Source organism: Colletotrichum abscissum, assembly GCF_030869225.1.
Source record: "Colletotrichum abscissum strain IMI 504890 chromosome Unknown Scaffold_7.1, whole genome shotgun sequence".
NCBI classification, from domain to species: Eukaryota; Fungi; Ascomycota; class Sordariomycetes; order Glomerellales; family Glomerellaceae; genus Colletotrichum; species Colletotrichum abscissum.
This window is the reverse complement of record NW_026850514.1, coordinates 1,071,828-1,098,260: the sequence shown is the minus strand read 5'-3', so window position 1 is coordinate 1,098,260 and position 26,433 is coordinate 1,071,828. Positions and strand designations below refer to the sequence as shown.

Genomic DNA, 26,433 nt, shown 5'->3' with positions numbered 1-26,433 from the left:
ATTTATAAACTAATACTTAGTCCGTTACCCTACTATTATTATTATAAACTATAATAAATAAATAAAGGCTATACTAAACGAGTAGTTCTCGAACGTTTAGTAATAACTCTATATTTATTATATTAACTCTAATATTATACTTAGGGCTAAGTAAAAGTAGGTTAAGGACCGTAGTTATAGTAATAATAATAATAGGTTTAATAACGAGGGATATTAGTTACTAATATAAATAATAGTTATACTAAGTAATAAAGATAAGGTTTATATTAATATACTTATTAATAAGCCCCCCTTTTATATATATTATAGGGTCCTTATAATATAAAAGCTTATTATTTTTATTAAAACTAAGTATACTTTTAAAAAAGCCTAAACTAAGCTCTATAAGGAGTTTAATAACTAACGCCCAATCTTTTAGTACTTTTACGTAATATACTTATTTTTAAAAATATAATAGGCCTATTACTTTATTTAAAAATACTAGAACTTTAGTACTCACGTTACTTCTAGTACTAAGTTAAGTAATAATAATATTAAAAGTTATTTTTTAAATAGTCTTAGTTACTTATATTAGCTTATTAACGTTATATAAGATATAATTAATAATTAAAAACTATACTTTTACTAAGCTTATATAGAGAACGAAGTACTTATAAACTAAGAATATATAAGTACTCGTTTTAAGTACCTAAGCGAACTTCGAATAATATTTTCCTTAAAATATCTTATTTTAATTAGGATATAAGGCCGGTTTATAAAAAAAGTAATACTATTTAATAAGAGGTTATTCCTAAACCCCCTCGGATTTTATAGTTTAAATTATACTATTTTAATTAAGCTAAATATCTTATATTATTATAAGATTTACTTTAAAATATTAGATTTAGTTATTTTTAGTAAGTAAGAGGTATACCCTTAGTAGCGTTTTTAAAAGACGTTTTTTTTAAATCTATATTATTAGATCCTTAACCTTAAAATTATTATATTTTTTTATAATAAGCTAAAAAATATAGTATAACCTATTTTATTATAACTAGCTTTATTTAAAAAAGGCTAGTTAGTTAGTTAAGCCCGTACTATTTATAGTAATTAAGGCATAAGTAATAAGAAGTAAGGCTACTTATTTAAAAATAAAAATAAGTTAACGCTAACTAGGCTTATAAAAAAAATAAGTTAGCTAAGTTAAAGTTAGATATTAAGCTTATTTTAGTAATAAATAAAGAGCTAGTTTAGCGTTCTTAATAAGGGAAGGATAACGGGGAATTATATAAATAAATAGCTAATATAATTTAGTATTTAAAAAAAACGGAGCTAGTAAAAAGTAATTTATAGTAATAATAAATTATTATAACTATATTAAAAGAGGTAGTTAGGCGGACGTTATTATAATTTATTTTTTATATATTTTAGGTATATAATAAGAAGAAGCCTTACTTATTTAAGATTTATAAAAGCTTATATTACTAACTAATTTAAGATTTATAAATCTTAAATAGGTAATATAGTAGTTCTAAACGAGTACGTAGGTTATAATAATATTTTTATTTTTAAAAATTTTAAACTAGAGCTTAGGTTAGAGAGGATAGTAAGAATAGCTATGTTAGTATAATTACTCTTACCGCTTTTATAAAGAAGTACTATTTTTTTAGACTAATTAAAAAGTAAAATAGCAATATTAGTATAAGAGCGACGCTAGTATATTAATTTATGACGCTAGTATATTAATTCCCTATAAAAATAAACTTCGGCCTTATTAAATTTATTTTTTTAACTACCTTTATATTTATTATTTAAGGGACCTTCTCTTACTATTTATAAATAAAAGCCTACTTATTAAGAGCTTTTGCTATTTTCTATTTATTTAGCTTTATATATCCTCTAAAAGCTAATAGGGTAAAAAAAGAGTAATTAATATTATTAATTTCGTTATAATTTAATTTATTAATATAAGAGGTAAGATCTTTTTTATTTTTTAAATTTTTTATAAGGGGCGGATATTTTAAGCCGCTATTTTAGCTATTATTACTAAGTTTTATACCCTTAGATCTACCCTTATATATAATAAAAAATTAGTTAAATTAACGAGGGCTAGTTTTATTATTTATTACTCTCGATTTTTTATACTATTTATATAATTTAATACGCTCTTTTTTAGAATAATTACTTAATTAATATTTATTTTTTTTATAAATATAATATTATTTTTTTTATTATTTTACTTATAAGTTAAATCTTAGCTTATTTAATAAATCTAGGCCTCTTTATTAGCGATTACTATATTTAACCTCTTTTTTTTTCTTATTATACGTTCAATCGACTTAATATTATTAATAAGGGCCGTTATATATTTAAAAATAGGTTTAGTATAATATTTTTATTTTAATATTAAAACTAGATCTTAGTTTTAAATAGAGCGTCTCGTAGTTTTTAAGTACTTAGTATAGGGTTATTTTTATTTTTAATATATACTAAATTACGGTATAGAAATATTTAATTTTCTACTTATTAATTCCCTTATTTAGCTAAGTTTTTATTAGCTTATTAATTTAATTAATAAGCTCTTTAAGGATCTTTATTTATAATTTACTTTTTATTATCCTAGTTATAAATATAAAAAAAATCGTTTATAGCTTAAATAGGAGCTCTAAGTTCTTATTATAAGTCTCGAAGTAGCTTTAAATTACGTTAATAATACTAAAAAAGTCGTTTTAATTAAAATTACGTATTATTTTATAATAGTAATTAGAGGCTTTATTTATAAGTACGATATTAATTACTAAATAGTACTAATATTCCCTAATCTTAACCTTTTTATAATAGTTATAAAATATCGTTAGGGTTTTTTATAAAACCTTATACTTCCCCCTAGAGTATAATTTTTTTTTTAAAAAGATCTTTTTAAAGTCTATAAATTACTTTATATTTACTACTATATTTTTAATATCTATATATAATCCTTACGTAACTACGTATTATTAATAACTTTAGGTCGTTTACTTCTTTTTTTATTAACTAATTAATACTAAATTTCGTATTAATAATAGCGACGAGCTATAGATCGAAATAAGTAAAATTATTAATTATCGTACTTTTAGTATTATATTTTACTTCTATATATCCTTTTATAATAATAAATTATTATTAATAATTATAAAGAGGAAATTTATGTAATAGTTTTTTTTCTAGCTTTATAGGCACAAAAGATCGACCTTAACGGGATTACGCTTTTAAAGGAAATTATATAATACGGTATACTTTTTAATTATATAATATGCGTAATATACCCTAAGTACGCGCTTAACGTAATATAATAATTTTAATATAAAAACTACTATATAATTTGGGATAAGTAAGCTGCCCTACTACTTACTAACGATAGACTAAGCGATATACTTACGCAGCGGTGCCGGCTAGAAAGGTCGACGGTAGAGGTCGGCCGTAATAGTTAGCTGCAATAGTTAGCTATAATAGTTAGAGGCGGCCTTCCTTAACTATAGAGGTTCTGAACTTTAATAGCGACGTAGAGGTTTCTAAAGAAAGGGCTAAATGGGCTAATATCTACTAAAAGAGGAAATTTATATTATTTACTCTTTTTTTAAATTCGTTAAAATAATTATATACCTTATTAATTTATATTTAGTTTTATAATACGAATTCCTCTTTTATAATTATTATTATTAGGATTTTATATAGTTCTTATAACTATAACTACGTTAGTAATACCCCTTACCTATAAAAAAATCTATTAACTACTTTTATAATTCCTAAGCTTATACTTATAAACTATTTATCTAACTAGTAACTAAGGTCGTTTACGATTTTATAAAATAGGGGTTACTCTTATAACCCCTTTTTTTTATAAACCTTAGTTAAATAAATTAATATTACGTTAATTTACTTATTATTAAGTTAATTCGTAATTCTATATATTTACGTCCCTTAATAATCTAGGTTAATATTTATTTATTTATAAGGGATTAGGATTCTATTTAGGATTAGGTTTCGTTCTCTTCTTTTTTATTTTAACTTATTAAGGGTCGTACTCTAGCTTATACTTATATTAATAGTTATTAACATATTTAATTTTAATAAGGATATATTTAATTTACGTATTAATTATAATAAATCCGTACTTTTATTACTTAACGAATTTATTAAAGTTTAGAAAATTTTTATTTCCTCTCGCTATTTTATTATTACTCTCGTTTTTACTATTTTTAGTAATTATTACTACCCTTTTAAATTATTAACTATTATATTTATTAAAATCCTCTTTTTTATTTAGTATAAAAAAGTAAGTTTTAGTAGTTCCTTTTTTTAATAATAATAATAAACGTTTATATTACTATAGGATAATATAATAATTAATCTTAGGATCTTTATTAGTTACTAATTTTTATTATTCCGTATATTTCTAGCCTTTTAAGCCTCGTACTTTTTAAGATCTCTAAATAGCCTCCTTCTTTAACTTACTTTTTTTAAAATAGTATTTTATAAAAATAATTAAAAATAAATACTAAGTAGCTTATAAAAGAGCTATATAAACTATTAATAACTATATAAGTTATTAAGTATAGTTAACGAAATTAAGCCCTTTTTTTTATAAAATTATAAACTTTAAAAACTTATTAAAAATACTTATTTATTACTTATACGTAATAGGGTTAGATATTTTAAAAATCTCGTTTTTTATAGCCTCTTAGTACCCTATTTTATATTTTTTAAATAGTCTTTTTTATAGCTTAATTATAGTTAAGTAATTATTATTTATTAATAATCCTTTTTATTATTTAATTAATTTTTTAAAATTAATAATCTTATATTAAGAGTTAGTATAAAAAAAAGCCCTTTAGCGGTTTTTTAAAAAATTCTTTTCTTTTTTCCTTAAATCCTCGTTTTTTTAACCTTTTTTTAAGCTAATAATAACTTTATTAAGAGGTCATAGGACTATTTTAAAATAACCGCCGTTTTTTTAAATTAATCTCTAAGATTTATAATATTCTTAACTTAATATTATTAAGACTTCTAAATCCCCTCTTCTCTTATTAAACTATCCTTTATATTATATTTTTAAATAATATTCGGGAGGTAATTAAAAAAGCTATAAAGAGGTTATTTAGATTATAGGTTTAAAGTTATATTTATAAAATCTTTATAATAATAAACTTTTCTATATACTATAGATCTTTTAATTTAATAACTTTTATATACTTCTTATTACGCTAATTAAGAATATTTATATTTAAAGATCCCTTTTTTTAATTATATTATACTTTTTTATATTATATTATTAAGTTTACTTATTATACTAATTAATTAAGTAAGTAGTTACTACGTAAGTATTTTTTTTTTATTAATTTAACTAATTAATTTCTAATCGTAAGCCGGCTATAAAAAAGTTATTTAATAAAAAAGCTACTTAAAGTAATAATAAAAATCTAATTATTTAAGTAGTTTTATTAATTAATATAATTTAATATAATAAACGTCGACTTTTTATAAATAATAAAAGGCTATAATTATTTTATTTTATATAGTATTTAAAAATCGCCCCCTTTTTTATTTACTTTTATAAAGTTAATTAGTATAAATCTCTTATCCCGTATAGTATTAAGAAGTTATCTTTTTTATATAGTAAAATATTTTATTAATCTATAATAATAAAATTTAATTACTAATTAATATTAGTATTTTTATTATAAAATAGTTAGTTCGAACTATAATTAACGAAGAGATTAATTAAATTATATAAATATTTACGTAGTAAGTATAAAAAGGAGGTTCTAACCGTAAGTTAGGCTAGCTATAATAATTATAAATAGGGCCCCTAATTAGCCCCTGCGTAGTCGGCCATATGCCGCGGTCGAATTGGACTTCTAATCCGATAATTTTATTTCTAATAATAGAATCTATAGTTCGTTGCGCATCATTACGTTACTACATTCAAGTTCAGATTCGGGGCCAAGCTCCGAGTCTGCTGTGCCTAAGTTGAACGCGACAGCCGTAGCCTTCGGTACGGAGCTAGAAGGAGACCGCTTCCTCCGCTTGCTCCTCTTAGCGGCGTCAAAGAAGTTTTTAAGGCGGGCCCTAATACCGGGCTGTCCACGGAGAATGTCGATCCTCGATTGAGCGTAGATCCTCCCAGTATCAAGCATAAATAAGCAAACTTTGTGGATATCCCAGCATCGCTTTCGTATACCTGAGCTGGCTACAGATTGCTTGGTGTGACTTCGTAGTTCGCATTCGCCCATTACTGAGAGTGGCCCCTAGTCGTTAAACACGGTCAAAAACTTCATAATCATCCCATGTAATCATTTCTTTCCCAATGTCCATCACCCATCCCCTGCTTATCTGTACAACGGGCTACTCCTTGGGACGCCCATTCCCGCGCGCTTACCTAAGACGGACTACTCCTTTCCACACCCAGCTGTCCTCGAATTCGGTCTTCAAGAGTCTGAGGTTCTACCACAACGAATATTTGACTCCCACGCCAGAACCACGAAGGCTCAATGAAGGGGCAAAATGAGGTCATGATACATTCTTCCTCCTGGGCCACATCTCCTACGGTCATAATGCGCGCATCGCCACAAGTACTCTCTTGACCGTCGAATCACCGGCTGCCTGCGTGGCCTTAATTGTTCTTTTTGCTGATCCTTTGACGCTGTCATTCCCGGCTTTCCTGAGCTGGAGTCAGGCCTGCATTGATATGTCGTAATCTGAACTCATCATCTTCCGTAGCCGCATTAGACTTTCCTTAATGAGCTTCAGGAACAATGTAGCTTATGCAAACAAGAGGTAATACTGCTAGTGCATCACTGATGACGACCAATCTGTTTCTCATCAATCGCAGTTAGTAACTACGGCTTGTCAAGCGCTCATCTGGGTGATCTAGAGTCTTGCTCGTTCTATCTATGGGAGGTGTTCTCGTAAAGTATCTTTTCCCAGACCCTGGGAAGCGCTCTAGCCTATAACGAATGAGTCTCTTTGGCAACTGTTTCTGAGATTGCTACCCAGACTTATAATGCCGACGTATGAAGATTAGGGCTTCGGCTGGTTGATCATCCTTCCGGAATAGATGGATGGAGGTCTTGATATAATACCAGCCGTCATGAGATTAAGCACAGGATTGACAACCTCGCCGCTCATGACTAGAGTGACGTTCGTCGATTGTAAAGACGCGCTGATAAAGACGAGTATGTCTGACGTTGTCGAAGTTCGATCATAGACGTGATATCTTATGTAAACTTATACAGCCTAGTAATGACATTAAGTGAGTATGAAGCCCTGTGTCATTTCATGTCTGAAGCACTACATTCCCCATAAGAGTAGGACGTCATGAACTCAATTGAAATTGACCACAAAAAGGTTCAAGGGTTTATAACGTAACTTTTAACATAGCTCGTTAGAGATAGTGCGGTCTGCAGCAGCTCCCTGAGATGCGATAACTGAGCATAAGGTGGTTGAGTGAAATCATTGATGAATCTTGCACAGAAGATAGGAAAGGAGACGAGACAAAGTTAGAAAGCACTACTATGAATTAGTCGAAAACTTCTATGACCCGAATCAATCAAAAGTTTTTTAGTCGGTGATCATCAAATACCTGAAGGTTGAGTTAAAAGAACAAGTCCGAATTTATTATGCGAGTAAAGTCGATCGTGAATGCTGATAGAAGGAAATGCGAATGCATGGCTCAGGGTAGGATCGGCCTGTCAGGCCGGGCCGGGATGATCCCTAGCTGTCGCCCAAAGCTACGTAATGACTTGCATTAGCGAATCTTCAGTGGGCATGCCCGCCACGCCGCGGCCCTGTCAGTGACCTTGCGCCATCTCCCCACTGGCGAAGGAATCTGACAGAAACATCACCACTTGACGCCCACGGCCTCAGCTCCCACGCCGCGTCGTCGCGAAACGATGAACGCGTCCACATGTCCCCCAACACGCCCGAAAAGTCGGCGAGCCCAGCCGAGGTAGCATTTGCCAATGACGCCGAACCATTTGTTCCGAAACCCTTGATCAACGACCTGCTGCGCACCCGCTACTGCATCCCTGGTTCCATCTTCCTTGTTGAAGACGTCGAGTCGCTCCCGGTGCCACGGTCGAAGCGATGGAGGGCTATACGACTAATGCTGGGGGACGGTGAGCTCTGTATACAAGCTCTTCTCCGGGGGGAAATGCATCGTTTCCTGGACACCAGAGCTGTCCGCGTCGGCTGCTACGTCCGCTTGGGGGAATTCTCCATTCGTCTACAGGATCTCGTCGGGCATGACGGTCGCTCTGGAGGAACACGCCAGATGGTATACTTGGTCGTCCATGATCTAGTCACAGTTGGATGGCATAGAGCTCTTACGGAACCCGACGCCATATCCCCAGAACATGAAGTTGAGGACGAGATCGTCTTCGATAGCGATGTGGAATCTGTCGCAACTCCGACAAAGGCACGACAAGCAAGACCGATCTCCATACCTACATCGACCCAACGCCCGAGACCGCAACACGTGCGTTCGATTGGAGCAGCCGGGGTAATCGCGGAGGCTGACGATGAAGACGAAGATGGTTTCGAGGTTATGCAAGTATCGGAGACAAAAGCAACTCAACGTAGGGTGCAGGCCAAGAAGGGAGGTCCCGTGGCTTTGCCGCGCGACTGGACAGATCCGAACACGCCCCTAAAGCTGACCTCTTTACGATCCATCCCGAACTTGCCCTACAAACAAAATTGGTCTGTCAACGTTCTTGCAGTCGTCGCCTCACTATCCGAAATCGAGCCGTCCCACATGCCACCGCATCACACGCAACGGACTGCTCGACTCGTCGACCCGAGCAGCAGCAAGCAAGTCATCTTGACCGTTTTCCTCGACGCCGAGGCCTTCACCCCCAAGATTGGGAGCGTTGTACTCCTCGTCGGTGTCAAGAATCACCGATTTGATGGTGGCTGCCTCAAGAAATACGTCAGCGACAAGCCCAAACCCGGTAGTAGGTGGTGGTTTGAGGAGCCAAGACAGTTTGACTGGTGTGACGTGGACGGGCTGAAGCAGTGGTGGGAGCAGTCGGGCTTGCAAGGAGTCGCAGTCGACGGCTCATGACTCGGGAGGAACACGCTCGATCTATACACATGATTCCGACTGCTACGTACATGAACGTCAAGGATGTTAAAGTCTTGGTACCGGTTTCAGACGCTACTGACTTGGGCTATAGATGAGCCCGACATATCTACTGCATCAAGATGGGGGTCTGCCGACGTGGAGGCAGCTTCAAGAAGAACGCGGGAATTGCTTGTCTATCGCTCGCCGAAAGGTCTCTCTTGCCGTCTACTCCACACCCCAGGCACCAAGAACGTTCCGTCCACCTCCATGCGTGCCTTTGCCGCTGAGCGCCTCAAGCCGCTTTACCCGATTTACAAGCAGACCAACGCATATAGGTCCTATGATTGTGCACAAAGTGATGGCCCACGTCACGATCAAGAACATCTCCGAAGGCTGATCGGGTGCGCCTGACCCGCCGCTGAAGATGCCGGTGCTTTCGGCTAGTGCAGAGATCAAGTAGCCAATCTCACCGCGAGCGACCATCGCGAAGGCGAGGATACAGGCCGGATACACGGAAACCGGCATCTCCGGCTTGGGAGAAGCATTTTGCGGAGTTTTTCCGGTTTGTCGCGAGTCGAGCGGCTGGGGCGGCACCTCTTCCGTTTGACCATCTTGCGCACCCTGCCGCGGCTCCTGGTCCTGCTGCGGCTGCTTTGGCAGAGAAGTCTGGCTGTTGTTTGCTCCCGAAACCGATGCTGTCCCGGCACATTGTGTTCCGGGTGCGAGTTTCTTCGACTTCTGCTTCCCTACACCGGATACCTTTTTGGTGATCCGCTGCACGGTGTGCAACGGACTGGCAAAAGATAGCAGCCAAAGACCACACATTAGTTTGCCAGCCATCATCAGGATGGTGTAGACTATTCCACGCCAAACAATAGGACCGGTAAACATCCTCGTTATTGGTACGGAGAAGCCGATGGATGCCTGTGGGGATTAGCATCTGATATCAATATAAGGATATTCACGATGGGGACTTACGAAGAAGAAAGGCTTCAGCACGTGATCAACGGCCTTGCTGTAGTAATGTTCGTAGATCTCAACGCCTGTGTTGTAGGTATCCGATTCGCCATGGCTTGGCATCAGAGTAGCTGCAGGTGGGATCTCGGAGCTCGACTGCCCGGGGTTATTTGCAGAGAGAGCTTCCTGGTTGTCTGCAGCAGATCCGCCTTGAACTATGGATGCTTTCTGCTTTCCCTTTCCGCGAAATATGGGACGAGGCACCTCGCTGTCCCACCAACTGATGGTGGCGCCCGCGACATATGCCGCTAGTAAGGTCGACGTCCCAGCGAAGGCCCCTCCCATAATGAGCCCAAATAACCAGCACGTATGAATGACGAGAGCAGTCTGACGCATACGAAGAAGCTGGTCAACCTTGGACCCAGGGTTCTTCTCTCTTATCATATTCAGGCGCAATGTGATCGGGCCCACGACGAGCTTACACACCGCCGGTACAACGGTAGCGAAACCCAACGAGACGAGAATCGGTCGGACCACCGTCACGGCGTTGAAATCGCTGCCGCCGCCACCACCGAGGTTGGACACGACCTGGACCATGATGAGGCCGACGACGTCATCCATCATGGCAGCGCTAGTCAATACGACTCCCATGCGGGTGGTCGTGAGGCCGCTCGTGCCTAGAACCGTAAATGTTGTCCCGAGACTGGTCGAGCAGAGCGCGGCTCCTGCGGCGAAGGCCTGTAGCGGTGTGGCGCCGATCAAAGAGCTCAGGCTGAAGGAGAGTCCCATGGGGACAGCGATGCCGGTGACGGCGACGCCAATTGAGAGTAGAAGATTGGCCTTGAGGGACTTGAAAGACGTGGAGAGACCTCCTGTGGACAAATTATGAGTATCACAGTGATGGGGTATCGCAAAAGATGAACCTTACCTTCATAGACAATCAGAATCAAGCCGAGATATCCCAGTTGCACCATCGAGTGCTCCATCTCTTCGGAGAGCCATTTTGCTCCTGGCGTTCCCCATGCGATACCGAGGAATACCTGACCAATGAGACCGCAGTAGACGAGCTTGTCGAGAGCGTAATTTACGGTATTGAGGAGCAGGAGGAAGCCGGAGAGGATGGCGATGGTGGTGATGGATGGCTCATGATAGGCCAGCGAGGATGCTGTTACTGCCATAGCTCTGCGTGGTTTGATCAGCGATATCTTGAGAGTAACAGAGACGTTGGATCTTGGAGAACAGCCATATCACGTATGGCAGCTGGATTTCGTCTTCCTTAATCAACTGACCGCTCAATATCAGCGCGGGATTGCTGTTGAAAACAGTCGCAGTTTGGAAATTGATGCAGATCTTGGCGATGGATATTAGACTCTTCCCCTTTGCTGACTCATGAGCAACTCTCGGCGCATGACGTCACATGATCCCATGAAAACACAAGAGCGCCGTCTCTCGCCAATGTTTCCTAGTAGTTCAAGTTGTCACCCAGAGTTGCAACGGAAACTTTGTTGGTGGACTATTTTCAATGTTCGAACAGACTGTTCCAGCCAGGTATATTATAAAGATGAGTAACAACGCAAAAACACATCTCGCACCTGAAATATGCCATAATGCCAAAACTCCAAGGCTAGACCCGCTGCCATCTGCCAAAGTCTCGTGTCATCCAGCCACGGTGCGCACCCCGAAACCTCGTCTTCCAAGTTAGTAAGCCCTCCCGGCGAATGTTTTCCTGATTCGGCCAAATCCAACTTGCGGAATGGATTAGTGCAAAGGCGCCCGGGGGCTCTTCTCAGAAAACAGGGCCTCGCTTCGCTTAACCTTCTTGCCCTTCCCCTTCCCCTTGCCACCCGCCGGAGGCGTCCCAGGAGCAGTAGCATTCTGACCCGGGGCCGGGATCGCGCCGCCGCGGTTGAGGCACGAGTCGTTGTCCGGGTTGGCGACGTTGATGGGCACCTGCAGGACCTGTCCGATCTCGATGAAATCTGGGTTGGGGATGTTGTTGAGCTTGGCGATGTTGCAAATGCCCGAGTTGAGGAGGCGCGCGATCTGGCCGAGGGTGTCGCCTTGGATCACGGTCAGAGTGACGGTGCGGTTGGCGTTGTTGACTGCGCCGCCGCCGCCGGGCGGGGCGGCGGCCGGGTTGCTTGTCAGAGGGGGAGGCGGCGTTGCTTGTCTCCTAGTTGGGGGCGGCTCGGAGCGTGTTGGTTCGGAGCGGGAGAAGAGGAGGTGGGAGAGGCTGCGAGTGATGAGGCCTTTGGGGTCGACTTGGGCGTCTGGTTTGATGATTGGGTTGGCTTGCGCGATGCTGGCGACGCCGGCCAGGGCGAGGTAAAGGATTGAAGAGCGCATTGCGTGGATGCTTTGTTGGTGACTGAAGTCGACGTATAGAAGGAGAGATATAGTTGAGTAGTTGATAGAGCTTTGACAGACTGTTCGTCGACTGAAGGAGTGGCAGGTTCGACGGCAAGCGCAATAACCTTGGTCTTTGAGGTGTGGGATGCCGCGGGGATATATGGTGACTGAAAGAGCGTCTGGTCTGAATGTTGGAACAGGGAGACTGTGGTCAGAAAAAGAATGGCTTGGCCCTTGAAAGAACTGAGACGATCCCCTCCCCTCGTCTGTCAAGTCAACTTTATATCAGAGGCAATACCGTTCCTCCAAGGTATGCCACCCTCTCTGAAAGTCGCCGGACTGCTTGGAGCCAGGTCCGCCAGTATGCAAGGTTGGATGCGATTGGCCAGAGGACGGGAGTTCGAGGTTGACCTGCCCACCCCGGCATGCTGCCAGATCCACCTCAATGTAACCTGCTTAATAGACACTAAGCCCTGCCGCCCGCCCTACGATGTGTCCCATCGATTCGGTATGGGCGGAAGTCGGCGGGCAGGAGTTGGTTTGCGAAGCGCGGCAGCGTTGGCTTCAACGTCGCGGAGGGGTGAGGGGGTTCCATACAAAGGCCGCCCGCGAACGCCGAAGACAGTAGCCAAAAGCTAAAAATATGGGGGGATTTTAGAGAGATGCGCGTCGTAGTAGCGAAGAGAAGACACGCTGAAACGGCAGCCCAGTGCTTCGACAGTGCTGCGGCCGACAGTTGAGTCAGGTTCCAGCTCACAGTCGTTGACCTCAAGTCAATCGAAGCACTGGTTCTGCAGTGCTTCAAAGTCGGCAGGGGAGAGCTGCCTAGGATGGGACAGACGGACCCAGCAACTTGAGACGGCGTCCACACCAGTTCCCAGACGGTCTCTCGCATCTTGTCGAACTCTATCATCGCAACCACAGACAACCTCAGAGATGTTCTGCGAGTATCGCTCATTCTCGAGTCAGGTTCCGGGACGGGATGAACGGAGCCCAACTCCTTAGTCCAGCCCAAGCTTTTTTAGCGCATAGGATGCTGAGGTTTCCGGTTTGCGTGCTGTGAATTTACTGCTCTGCAAGGAGGTCATGCTTGTTTCCAGCAATCGATGGTACCAAACCCGATCTCGGATCTCCCTGCTTCAAGAGGTGAGGAAGAGCCACTTGAAATGACCCCGGCGTCTAACCGCCATTGAGAAATTCCATTTCTTCTAGAAGTTCCGAGAAGTTCTGCATCTGTTCTGACGCACGACACTGCCACCCTGCAGACTAGATGATTTGCGGAAGAAATGTCACGATTTATAGCACGTGGTAATATGGCGACTTTCGTATCGGAAATACTATGTTGAGTTCAGCGTGTTCCTGGCGCATGTTGGGCGTACCGTGTAATTAGAAATTTGTACCGTATCGTGTGATCTTCATAGAAAGCCTGATCCCGTTAAGTTCATTTTTTTTTGCGCCTGTTAGGCCAGAGAAGGAAACCACAACGGTAAGGTTGAAACGTAATAACAATCTCTCTTCGGAAAAAGACACACTTTGTGCAGGCTTTGCAGAGAGCCAAGGCAGCTTTCGGCAAGACAAGGGCAGACTGCTCGTAGCAACATATAAGTCTAGTAATATTGAGTTCTCTATTGTATTACTTCGTAGGCTGGCAGTTAGGAGGTTAGTAGTTCAGAGCGTGAAACAATGCTTCTTCTTAAGATACTTTAGTAGATTTCCATCCAAAGATCTATCGACTTGTCCATCCCCACAACATCTCTGCCCCACTCAGTCCATTGTTTCTACCTGCAATGGATCTCGATAGTTAACCATGTCCCAACGAAAAGATCCAATTTAGCTCTGGGTGCAATTCTTATCCTTGCCGTTCATCTGAACCCGCGAGCACTCAAAGCAAGTGGAGTCCAAGCCTCCGTAGAGATGGCATTGGTTGTACATCCATTTGCCGTCAATTCTGCCGACCTTGCGTTCGACGAAAGAACCACCGAAGCGAGGACCTAGCCCCGACGCGTGCCCGAGCCATATACCAGGGGCATCTTGGCCTAAGATTGATCAGCCACAAATCAAGACGGGAACGGTATACGGTGAACGTACCCCACTTCAAAACCTCCTGGTTTTGATCATGTACACGTTGAGTTGCGTAGACATGGATGGGGAGGTCAGTACCACCTTGACAAGCGCAGTAAGTGTGAAGATCGGCCGAAGCGAAAGAACTAGATAGGAACGTTAACTTCTGGGAAGAGCCCAAGGTAGTGAGCTTAACTAAAGCGCCAGAGATAGCGAGTACGTGAGTAAAGAACTGCATCTTCTGGAGTCGAGTATTGGAATGTTAGGGAATGGTTGCGAGTTTCGAACGCAATGCTCTAAAGTGACTAGGTGGCTAGTTGAGAGAGAAATCGGTTAGCCTTATATAATCTGCACGAAAGTTTGCTGCCGGCCCTTTGCTGCGTCTGTATCCTACGTCAATCTCACAAATCATATTCCAGTTCATAAAATTGCGTCACGTCTTTGAGTTTCCGTCTTTAGGCCGCCTCCGCTAGAGTATCTTCCCTGCTACTGTTTGTCCCCAATATTCCTCAAATTACTCTTATTGAAGGTTTAGAAAATCAGGACGGTGATGCGTCAAGTCCCTTTGCCAAGATAAATAGGAAGGACCCGCCGAGACTTCTGACATATATCTGCCAAGTAAAAAGGATAAAAAGGACACGGATTAACCGAATTATAATGGATAAAGGAGATTAAATGCAGAGAATTCGTTGATTTGAGGACCGAGTCGATGTGGACTAGCCATTATGATTACTGGCTTCGACGAGGATGCAGGTCACCCGACTATCTCCTGAGAAAACTGACTCCGTGACTTCGGATATGATGGTGCATGGAGATTGGGTGAGGGTTCGACATTAGGCTAGATTCGGATCGGTAATACGACAATCTGGGCAGGAAGGCAATATAATGGTCCGGGCAGGAAGTAGATAGAGTAGGTCTGAGGTCGGTTTTCTCCGAGTACGGAGTACTCCGTATGGTCGGGTGAGTCAAGGTGAGGTCGGTATGGTGCGGTGATATAAAATCTCGATTTCGACGGTCTCGAAAGACTGCAGCCCTGCAGAGACATTGGGATTAGACTTGAGTCTATTGATCTTTAGATTAACACGAGGCTCAATTCCAGTCATGCCTTTCAAAAAACAAGGCTGCAGTACTAGAAATTCTGCTTAGTCCTGGGCTGCTCAAGAGAAAGTCTTTGAATGTGATAATTAAGCTTTCAGTTGATGAGAAACTTTGGTAAATGTACAATCAAAAGAATGATCTGTTAATGCACACGGAATTCCTGAGATATCGGACATCTGGTTTGAATAGTCCTAGATAAAAGTTGACCTCCCACTGTCAGTCCAACAGAGAAGCGAGCTCAACATACATGCTGCATTGACAACTTTCCCCCTTGATTATTACACTCAGAACTTCAGAACTAGACTTGTTCGTCCACTCTTTACAAAATGCATCATCAATCTCTTGCAATTGTCTTTGCCGCCACTGGCTACATGCTTGGCGCCTCTGCTTTTCCTACCGACAGACCTTTGGTCAAGATGGAGGTCGCCAACACGTCTGTCACCGTCGCAGATGAAGTCGACAACCTGAACTCCATCGACAAGCGGGATCGATATCTGCTTCAAAGGCTACAATCCGCCTCCCCCCGTCAGACCTGACAACTTGTCCCGCTTCCTCAACATTGAGGCTGCTAGGGGCGTAGCTCCAACCAATTGGGGACAAGCAACTGGCAATCGTCATGTCTAATTCTAAGCATGGACTACTGACAACCTCGGTCAATTCCATGGCCGCGTTCGCCTCCGATTCAATCCGCTTTTCCACATCCTTGGCGAAGAATTCCGATGGAACTTTAGCTGGAGACGTGGAGGCACTGAGGGCTGTGTTCGTGACGGCACTATGAGTGTCCGAGAGCAGAGCGTTGATTTCAGCTTCGTTATCGATTCCACCATGGAGTACTTCTTCACTATCGCGAGAGTCTAGATGACTTAGTTTTTCCAGGCTCACTCCTAAGTCGTTTCTCAGCGACCTTTCGTAAAGGCGTGTTTTGTTTTCTTAGAGTCAAAAACGCTGCTTCAGACTTATTTCCCGTTAGCCATGTTCTAGTATCCGGTGTTGGACGTTGGAAATCTCTAAGATAAGTGCAAATATGTATAACAATTGGCCACACAAGCCCCTTGCTCCAACAACTCCCTCTGCCCTTCTGGGAAATCTCGACGTGCTCTGTGACGGGTATGACTGGGTATAACCTCACATAGATCCACTCTTTCCTCATCGACCAGACGAACTAGAGGCTGTTTCGGCGCTGGGGGTGAGGTAAGCACCCACGACAAGATCCAAGTCCGATCTACGCCAGGGATCACGTCTTACAAACCTTAAACCTCTAAGCCACACACCCACCTTGTAGATAGTTCGAGGAAGCTCAACTGATTTGTTCTTTGCAAGAAAAGTGACTTCTTGATGATGTTCGGAACTAACTCCCAATTTTTTGTGTATCCACCTTGATGAAACTGGTATTTGGAAGAGCTCATGAAGCGTGGGAATTCAACGCATTGCGAGACAAATGGCTGCGCCTACCGGTCTCTCGGCATAGAAAATATCAATTCAGACTGGAGATAAAACATATTCTCTGAAGATGCTCGGTAACAAGGCAATTGAGCCGAATAACCCGTATGAATGGAAGTTGTGCTGACCTTCTTGACAGTGATGAAAGCCTCACGTGGGATCAAGTCACCACAACCAAGCATCGCGTCGATAATGTTGCCGAGAGTCTACCGCAAATTGGTTTCTACTTGAACAGAGTGAGATATCGTTCATCTCATAGGCGAGTCATTTGGGTGATTATATTATGCTTTCAAAATTGTTTGGTACACGACACCCAAAGGAACCTCGTCCTCCACAGCAGGCATAGACTGCCGTCCAGATGGGCCATTGTCGGATTGGAAGTCCAATTCGACCGCGGCATACAGCCGACTGCGCAGGGGCCAATTGGGGGCCCTATTTACGATTATCGTAGCCAGCCCAACCTACGGTTGGAACCTCCTTTTTACACCTACTACGCAGATATTCATATAGTTCAATTGATCTCTTCGTCAACCCACGGTTCGAACCAACTACCCTGTAATAGGGATACCAACAGCCATATTCTCCAGTGTTTTGACCGTCCCATCTTTGTCTCGAGTATAGTGCACCCTATAACATGACTTGAAATCGTGTCTCTGAAGAAAGCAGCAAGCAAGGGAAGGCAAAATAGCACCAGTTCCTTGCCTACGTATCAGATATGCTTACTTGCTATTGCGCGCTTTTGTTTTGGGCCTTGGCTCTATGTCGGGCCATCTCCAGAGACACCCCGTGTTTGATCACCTGTGAAGCTTTTCTTCTTACTTCTTTGATAGACTGACTTTTCCGAGGCATTAAGCGCAGTCAGATGATTGGAGTAAAATCTGCCAATGGGTCATTATCTATGGATTGCATTTGCTCACATCGGCCGTTGAGACTCTGCAGGGACTTCAAGTGCTCTTTTGTGAACGAGTGCGTCTTTTCTAATGTAAGTACGAGGACCCAAGGTCATGGAGAAAGGAAGTGAGGTTGGAGCCTGGGGCAACTGACTTACAAAGGACATGGCGCCTCGAAGTGATCGTGTTCGATTCTTTGAAGTTTTGGGCTGTCGCCTAGCTCCTGCTTACAGGTCATGTAATCTACTGTCGCAAGACTTTTCAATCGAAGTCATAATGCTGTTAAGAATCATCAGGAGGGTTGAATATACCTGCATCAACTCAGTCACGGGTTGTCATTAGACATGACATGCCTAAATATGAGTTGGGGTCTTACTCTGCACCTACCTTAAACGTTCGAGGGACGCATCTATATATGAGATCTGGTCTGAGGTCTCAACCAATCAATAGTCATTACGGCAATAAACGTAGTGGAAGATGATACGATGCATTCATCTGCTATATGGAGACTAACGGGTTCTTGCAATGGCCCATGAAGCTGCGCTAATCACCTCTAGGCAGTAGCTATTGTCCAGGACATATAGTGCTTTTGCTTGCGAGTCAAGGAAGGAACTTCTTTCCGTTATCAAGACTCTTCGTTATTAACCCACTCATGCTGATCCATAAACTGGGCCATGGTCTTCTCCACCATCGGCGCCTCGTAAACCTCGTCTCCAATCGCACGCAGCTTAGCCGCCAGCTCCTCGCTTGGCTCCCAGTCTAGGTACAACTTCACCAGCTGGCGTGTCACGCCTCTGTTGCATTTCGGACACAACAATCTTGGCGGGTGCTTTGGAGCCGTGCGACAGGGCGCAAAGTACGCAATACACATCCAGCTGGGTTCATCCTCCTCGGCCTCGTACTCGAGCTGGAAGTTCAGCGCCGCGGAGGTAAGCGTAGGCATCGCCTTCAGCGCGTTAGCATACGCATCGATGAAAGGCACGATGTAGGCGTCGTCAGGTTTGCAGCGGAAGACTTCTACCGGAGTCATACGCGCGTAGGCGGCTTCCTCTACGAAGCTGAACTCTTCGTTGTGCAGATCTGAGTGGGCGTTGTTTGTGTTGGAGCTGTGGGTGTAGGGCCGGTGATCAGGGCTTCCGTCTGCCTTTTTGAAGTACCAGGTTCCTGAAGGGGAAGTGGCGTGCATGTTAACGTCGAGAAATCTGAGGTTGGGCCATGACGTCTTGCTCAGGCCCTGCATAGGTCTGAGGAGGGAGTCGTCAAAGGAGCCGGTGACACTCAGATCTACGAGATTTTGTGAAAATGCGCAGATAGCAGAGCTCAACGGGTCTGGGGCTCCGAGCTCATGCAACGCTGGCGGCATTGCTCTCTCGTTTCGATATCGTCTCTGAAAGAACTCAAATTCGGCTTTCCTCAGTAACGGCAGTGACAGCTCTCGAATAGCCTGCGCCGCTTCGTTCCGGTTGTTGATTCGTATTTCGTCGAATCTCTTTTCATCGTCATTCATGAATAGCTTGAAGCGTTCCAAATTTGGCATCTTTGAGGCAAGTAGTATAGGCACCTTGGGGTAGGTGTTCCGGTAGCCATACCTCTCCTCTGGTTGAATCATTGTGAGCTGTTTGATTCTCGCCAGATCCGGGAGGAGCTGACATTCTCTCAGTTCAATGAAAGAATGCAAGAACCGGCCCTCGTAAATCCCGTCCTCCTCGGGATACATCTCACCCCAAGGAACATACTTGGTCGGCCATGGCGTATCGGAAGGCGATTCTGGGTGGTTGATAAATAACGCAAGGGGACAGCTGATTATCTTGACATCTTCATCTTCCCAACCTCGAAGAGTTTGGAATAGTGTTCTTATGCCATTACTGTAGCACTTGTCATTGATAAGCCGTTCTTCGGGCGATTCCGCTCTGTGGGATGCAGCGTCATCGTAAGGCGGAAGAGTGATGGTGACGATCAAGCTGGTCAGATGGTATCGCCTAGCCGGAGTGAGAAGCTCAATGAACTTCGGAAATTCGTCGCTGGTAATCTTCAAAGATCTGAACGTGGCTTTCTCCACGGCGGCTTGTAGTCGACGCGAGACTGTGGCTATCGGGGCGATGGGCCATATTGGTCTCATGCGCGTATCATAAGGCTTCAATGTTGCTTCGGGGCGCTGCTGCGGTAATAAATAAGAAACAATATCATCGACCAATTCTTGAGGAAGGGTCTCCATTTCGATGTGGTTGAGCACAATGATGCATTGATGGCGAGGTCAATAAGAAGCTGCCATGACCTCAATGGCTCTGGAGGAACATGAATTAACCAAACCCCTCTCCGGCTTAGACCCGATATTCACTAGGCAGCCACGACTTGGCGCGCGCTCCAACCATACAAGGAGCACCGGTAATAAGCACCCCAGCTTTCAATACAAGGCACACCATTTAACCTATTTGGGCGCATAGCTTGGTAATCTGGAAGTGTTGCTGCCGTCACGGGTGCCCCTATGTAGCCTATTAATTGCTTAACTATGGAAAATGGAGTGCCCCTTACTTTTGGGTGCCTCTTACCGGTGCTCCTCCCAAGAAGATCCCAAGGTCCAGATTGAACCTAAGCTTTACTGGTTTAGCTCAAGCACCCTGTCTTTTCTTTTTTCCATCACATCTCCAACCACACAACATCAGGTCAATGAGTTCTACTAATGTCGGATTATCGAAGCTTTGATCTTTGGAAGTCATCTTTGACTATTTGACTTGTGATTCTTCAGCTATTACCTGATTTCTCTTCCGCCAGTTCAATGAACCTGACAGCCAAGGTCATACTTTCTTCTCCAATTGAACCACTACGATAATGATATCGTCAGCTTACCTTACCTATTAATAGCATTCAAGGAAAATGAATTCCAACCATGAGCACGCCTATCGTATTCCCGCCGCATGATGCTATTTTACCCTATTGGTTGAGAGCAAAAAGGTTTGTGTTGATGATCATTAAAAGCAGCGGACCTGAACTGAACCTCGAGTCAGTCGAATTGCCCTGTCCTACTAACACTCGGATCCGCGGGCCGTACCGTATCGTCTAAAGACCTTGACGTGACGCAAAGTGGTCCAGGCTCACGCTGCGTCACACCAGGTTGGTGCTATCGCCAACAACCACGCATTTCGTTACATGTGACGACATTGATCTTCAAATCCATCATCACTGCAAGGTAGTAGTAATTCAACACTGTATAGCGGACCCATCGGGCTAATTGATGAAAATGCACTTGGAAATCCCATGCGCGAGCCATTGTCAAAATTGCGAAAGGGTAGACTCTTATTTACACAGCCACTATGTATTGTAAGCTCGGAGCTATTATACCCTTAGTCGGAATCGTCTCCGAGTTGCTCGTCCTCGCCGCCTGTGGACCCAGCAAAAGCTCCAGATGCCTTGCTGAATGCAGCCTCACGCCTCTTCTCAAGCGCCTCAGCATCTCCCTTGATGCTAGCAGGGGCCTTGGAAATCATAACCGCAGAGAGCTCCTTGCCCGCAGCCTCGGTCTTGGTGACGTTCTTCTTCACGAGGCCACCGACCTTCAAGCTCTCGAAGCGAGCCTGGTTCGATACCATGGCATTAAGCTGAGTCTCGGTGAGGTCGACGATGGTGTTCATCTGGCCCAGAAGCTTCTTGGCTTCGTCTTCGGAGGGAGTGAAGGTCTGTCATTGATTTAGGGGTTAATTCCAGCAGTCTCTTGACAGAGACGAAAGAAAACGGGAACTCACCGAGTAGTCCTTGATACCCTTGTTGATCGTGCTGACGATTGAGTTCGACTTGGTGCCCAGCTTGATGGCATCCTTGTAGTTCATGTCATTGCCCTTGCCGAGAATCTTGATCGACTTGTTGACCTTGCGCTCGATGTCGCTCAAGCTCTTGGAAAGATCGGCGAAAGACATTTTGCTGGTTGTGTATTGACTGTGGTCAAAGTTAATTCTGGGATGTGTTGGTACGTTGAAATGCTGTTGACTCGAGGTATGATGGTGATAGTGATACTCTACGATGGCTTGGTGCAGGCGCAACTGAAGCCTTTTTATGATCCATAGAATCAAATCATCGTGATTCACATGCCGTTGTTTACCTCGGACCATACACACTTCTGCCAATCCAAAAGGGTAGCTGACCCCTAGAGCATGAACCAAGCAGATCTGGGGGAGCCCTGAGCTATGACGTGTTCAGAGAGCCTCAGCTTCAAGCGCCCGGCGATTTGGGAGATGTGGCCCAGGGTCTGGCTTCGAAACATGAAACGATGCGGAGGCCGCCCAGCGATCCTCCGCCTCTGATGAGCCCCCGGACAGAACCCAGGGAAACTCTTTGATGGGTCCTTTTCTGGCGAGACGTCCCGAAAAACAGGTTCAAGACAGAAACTGCCTTTCCCGAAGACAATTATGCGAACGTGAAAGGAAGTGTGATGTGCAGCTGGGACAGGGAAGATGTTGGGCAAGGATTCGTCGATCATTCGGCCAGCGGTCAACATGCATCGCCCACGCGGCCGGCGATCGTAGCATTAGTCTTTGGTAACTATTATGAGAAAACATACCGAATCCTACCCCACTGTTCCCCCAACGTCGACAATTCGTCGAATTGCCCCAGGTCGTACAGCCTTGTCGTTGTTAGCATGAATTGTTAGTAGGATGCTTCCTTGGCTGTGGCGGGGCGTGGGTGTTTCTCTCTGTAACCAGAAGCTCACTGCCTCGGCCTACTGGGGACAATTCACGTGGTTTCGCAACTCTAAATATTCTTGCACGTACTTTGTTCAAGTAAACAACACCACGTGCTCGCCGACGGCCTTCTTGACAGTTCACAATACGCAAGGCATAATGTAGTAGCAACATCTAATTTGACAAGCGTAGCAGCATGAAATGCTGCTGCTTGCCGCCTGTCTACGCGATGTATCAAAGCTCCAATGGATCTTGATATTCTTAGTCAAGTACGGTCCGAGTCCGAGTCCGAAGTCCCCTACGTGGCGCACGCACCCATCTCCGAACCATCCTACGCTTTGCGGTTACATCTTGCTTTCGTGCTCAATTGATCGACGTGACAATCAACCACTGTCTTACATGAAGCGATTACGAGGGGAGGCTCTCGAATTCTCATTCATAGGATTGATAGAGCACCGAGCGGAGATATTATTGCGGCGCACTTGAAGATGTCAACTCCATACACATTCTTGGATTGGTTTCATATCAGGTAGTTGGGCTAGTAGATCGATAGATACTTGGCGTATGGAGAGATGGTCAGGTTGTGAAAATTGTATGATTCTTGGAAGTTTAGAACCTCACAAATTCCGATACCTAAAGAATTAGAGAATTAAGTACCTAGATGTTTAGTGGAGTGGTTGTGTCATCTTCCTTGGGAACAGGCTAGAGAAATGTAAAAGGCATCAAACTTACAGTGGACGGAGGTCTGAGGCTCAGCAACTGAGCTGGTTCAAACTAGCAAGTCGCTTAAAGGTCTATCAAGCTGTATCCCGGATGAGCCATAGTGCTGGCAACTTGCTCAGTGAAGGCCCGGGATTTGGGTTAGACATATAAGCTTAAGTAATGTCTAATCCAATCCAATTGAATCATCTTAGACAGTTGAGACATGAATTAGTTCGACTACTTGCAGTCAGTGGACAAGTCCCCTTGATCTCAAACGTCCTCCTATTGGTTGCCTAGGCAGTCTGCGCGGAGACACAATCTCAACGGCCTGGCAGCTTACTTATAGAAGTCAGCTCTGAGTCTGCAGCCTGCTGTTCTTCCAACATTGGATTAATACAGCAGTCGGGTTATGGTGCCGTCAGTCTCCCGGTCCTTGGGTTGTACTGAGGATTCCAAGCAGCCTTACTCTACAGAACAATATGTGAACATGGAATTCAAATTGCCAAACCTCGGGTCTGAGGTTCCATTCCAAAGGCTCGAGGAGAGGTTGGGGTTTCTGAAAGATGATAACGCCAGACCACAGTAAGCTTCAATGGAATGGAGTTGAGAGAACTAAATTCCACCTTTGCAGCTGATTGTGTTGACATATAGCAAGCAGCATCAGGGCGTGCTATTTCTACTAAGATCTGTACCGACTCTCTCATTTCTAAGTCATTACCCCACGATGGAGCTGATGTTCGTCCGCGCCGATTTCCGTTTTCGTACTCGCGATGCGAGAGCGCTTGGCGGGGCGATGACCGGGGCCGGGATCCTTCTGTCGGGTGCCGTGGATCGGAGCACGTGCAAAAGTATGGCGGGGCAGCGAATGCCGGTTTGACCTAGGCCGGCCGAGGCAATCGACCATTTCGTTGGCTGCATGCAAAAGATGGACAGCCCTGCGAGCGCATTGAGCCAACGACATGCGGCTTGTTTAGTGTTCCAAGGAGTTTATCAAATGACCTTCGAGCCTCGAGTTCTTGCAGCAACTAATTCCATACCTTGTTTGGGTGGTAGAATAGAACTCAGGGCAGTAACCAGTATTATTACGTGACATGCTGCCCTATCTTACGTGCGCGATTTGTGAGCCATCACTTACACAGCCCGTATGGAGCCCGATTGTTGGTTTGAGATGCAAGAATCTGGATGCCATGTTTCGTTGGCCAAAGTAATATGGCATTTAAAACTTTTACTGAGTTGCCCCATTTATTCTAATACTATTGGGACCGTAAATGGCTCAGTTGAATGCTATGGAGACCCTCAAGATAAGGTGAGGCATTCAGTAATGGGAGTCTCGACTGGTGTTCAGTAGAGAAGCTGGAAATTCATGAGTTAATGGGCCGAATGTAACTAACATTCGTTTCTTCGAGATGTAATGCACTTGGAAAGAATCATAAGAGGATCGTTCATGTATTGCGTTGATTCCGTCTACTTTGTTCAATACAGCCCAGACGTGCCTAGCAATTCCCAACGACCCCGTATAGTATGACATTCAGGATTCATCTGCGAGATCTGGAAGCCCCGATAACCCCGAAAGACCCCTTGCGGCATGTATCCTGCCATAAGGTACCTTAGGTTCAAGTTAGGTACATGTACCTTTAACCTAGTATATAACTTTGTCTTGGCAATCCGCAACATCATGATGCACTGAAGCGATGTTTAAGTCGTAGAAACTCTCATTGACCGCGAAAACTCGTTTCAGTTCGACTTTGGTGGTAGGGACGAGATTCAGAGTTTCGTGTTGCCACGGTCATGTTGAGGACAGTGAACCTGGATAGTCGGTACGGTGCTGTGCCTTGAGAACCGAATGCGGTGAAGGTCATTGAGCTTTCTCGGTACAACTTTCGTCATGAGACGGGAGACCCGCATAGCCCCGTACTGTGCTCTCATGAAATGTTGCTGTAGTGATCTTGGGATGATATGAGGTTCTATTCCGGAGACTAGGTCTCGCGAAGGTTATTACGTGACCCTAAGAATAATGTGTCGTTGAGGTTGCGTTAAGGGAAGTTGACGTGGATTCCTCGATAGTTGGGAGAGTCGCCCCAAAACCCGCGGGGCCTGCGGCCGTTGAAGTCTTTCCAGTCCCTTCTATACTCCTTCATCTTTTCCTTCTTTCTCTTCTCTGATACTCCGCGTTCCAGAAGGGCGTACCACTCGAGTTTCTGGGCCATTTCGAGGCTGGCGACATCTCTCTCCTCGATGGCAGCCTCGGAAGGAGTGAGTTCTCTGGAGCATCCGCAACCCATTGTGATGACTGATTTGTATGTTAGAGGGATGAGTGGAGAAAGGTTGTTGCGGTGGTTATAGATGTGAGGGAAATTGGAACCAATGACCAGCTGCGTTGTGAGAATATGCTGATCGGATTGCTGGTGAGGGACGGGGCAGGAGCCGAGGATTGGTGCGAAGAATCGGCCAGGTTATGTGAGTGAGAGGAATGGGTGGTTTAGCTGGTGAGCATAAATGAATGCCAGCAGAGGTGCTTTCGACTTGTATATCCTGGAAGAGCAATCTCCGTAACCTGTATGGTAGGGTTTCAACCTCATGGTGTCCATGAGAGTGCCACTTTCCAAAGATGTTGTCAACTTTGTCCACCATGGGAAAGAAAGGAGACAAGGTTGTCAGGCAGAAACCCGGGGTCCTGGTCATGGCAAAAGTCCGCATCCCTTTGCGCAGTGTTAGTGAACTTTGCTGCCAAGCATCTCTTGGCTTCATTACCCGGATGTCTGTCTCAATGGTGTGAGAGATCTTGTCAACAGTAAGGCTTCTCTTGTGAGTCTTGTCTTCTCTTGGCATCACCTTCCTGTACACAGCCTATGACACTTGCTACAATGCTTCAAAGTCTGATGAACAAAGAATGTTCTTTGCAGTCATTTTGCCTATGTCACAAAAGTTTGATGGCAGTGTGAAAAGGGCTCATCTAGACGCTCTCATATTCATCACGAAGAGCCCTCCGGCACCCTACCTTGATAAGCCCGACCACTCAAGTGGACAGTCAGACCTGCGCCCCTACTGACATCGGGCTAAGGGAGACAGGTTTGGCGACAGGCAAAGTAGTCCGGCCAAACGCAACCCTGATAGCTTAAACACCGTTTCTTAGAGGTAATTCCGAAGGCTTCGACCGTAACGCTATGAATTAGCTTGGGGAAGA

General features: G+C 43.6%; 8 protein-coding genes across 8 annotated transcripts; 2 read left to right on the top strand and 6 right to left on the bottom strand.

Moving 5' to 3' along the window:
- Positions 1-1,597: 1,597 nt before the first annotated feature.
- CABS01_03874 (uncharacterized protein) lies at positions 1,598-9,079 on the top strand (the record flags this gene model as incomplete). Its single annotated transcript, XM_060537246.1, has 2 exons — positions 1,598-1,603; positions 7,781-9,079. 2 exons carry the CDS (start codon positions 1,598-1,600, stop codon positions 9,077-9,079), a joined length of 1,305 nt encoding a protein of 434 aa, XP_060391504.1.
- Positions 9,080-9,304: 225 nt separating this feature from the next.
- Positions 9,305-11,214, bottom strand: CABS01_03873 (sodium/hydrogen exchanger family protein; the record flags this gene model as incomplete). The annotated part of the gene is made up of 3 exons (XM_060537245.1): positions 9,305-10,003; positions 10,058-10,908; positions 10,965-11,214. The coding sequence occupies 3 exons, from the start codon at positions 11,212-11,214 to the stop codon at positions 9,305-9,307; spliced, it is 1,800 nt and encodes a 599-aa protein (XP_060391503.1).
- A 580-nt stretch (positions 11,215-11,794) lies between these two features.
- CABS01_03872 (intracellular hyphae protein 1) lies at positions 11,795-12,382 on the bottom strand (the record flags this gene model as incomplete). Its single annotated transcript, XM_060537244.1, has 1 exon — positions 11,795-12,382. The coding sequence occupies one exon, from the start codon at positions 12,380-12,382 to the stop codon at positions 11,795-11,797; it is 588 nt and encodes a 195-aa protein (XP_060391502.1).
- Positions 12,383-14,215: 1,833 nt separating this feature from the next.
- Positions 14,216-14,684, bottom strand: CABS01_03871 (uncharacterized protein; the record flags this gene model as incomplete). The annotated part of the gene is made up of 3 exons (XM_060537243.1): positions 14,216-14,421; positions 14,474-14,592; positions 14,641-14,684. 3 exons carry the CDS (start codon positions 14,682-14,684, stop codon positions 14,216-14,218), a joined length of 369 nt encoding a protein of 122 aa, XP_060391501.1.
- A 1,186-nt stretch (positions 14,685-15,870) lies between these two features.
- On the top strand, positions 15,871-16,402 carry CABS01_03870 (uncharacterized protein; the record flags this gene model as incomplete). The annotated part of the gene is made up of 2 exons (XM_060537242.1): positions 15,871-16,069; positions 16,176-16,402. The coding sequence occupies 2 exons, from the start codon at positions 15,871-15,873 to the stop codon at positions 16,400-16,402; spliced, it is 426 nt and encodes a 141-aa protein (XP_060391500.1).
- Positions 16,403-18,499: 2,097 nt separating this feature from the next.
- CABS01_03869 (uncharacterized protein) lies at positions 18,500-20,089 on the bottom strand (the record flags this gene model as incomplete). Its single annotated transcript, XM_060537241.1, has 1 exon — positions 18,500-20,089. One exon carries the CDS (start codon positions 20,087-20,089, stop codon positions 18,500-18,502), a length of 1,590 nt encoding a protein of 529 aa, XP_060391499.1.
- Positions 20,090-21,215: 1,126 nt separating this feature from the next.
- CABS01_03868 (uncharacterized protein) lies at positions 21,216-21,785 on the bottom strand (the record flags this gene model as incomplete). The annotated part of the gene is made up of 2 exons (XM_060537240.1): positions 21,216-21,548; positions 21,615-21,785. The coding sequence occupies 2 exons, from the start codon at positions 21,783-21,785 to the stop codon at positions 21,216-21,218; spliced, it is 504 nt and encodes a 167-aa protein (XP_060391498.1).
- Positions 21,786-25,282: 3,497 nt separating this feature from the next.
- CABS01_03867 (uncharacterized protein) lies at positions 25,283-25,531 on the bottom strand (the record flags this gene model as incomplete). Its single annotated transcript, XM_060537239.1, has 1 exon — positions 25,283-25,531. The coding sequence occupies one exon, from the start codon at positions 25,529-25,531 to the stop codon at positions 25,283-25,285; it is 249 nt and encodes an 82-aa protein (XP_060391497.1).
- Positions 25,532-26,433: the final 902 nt, after the last annotated feature.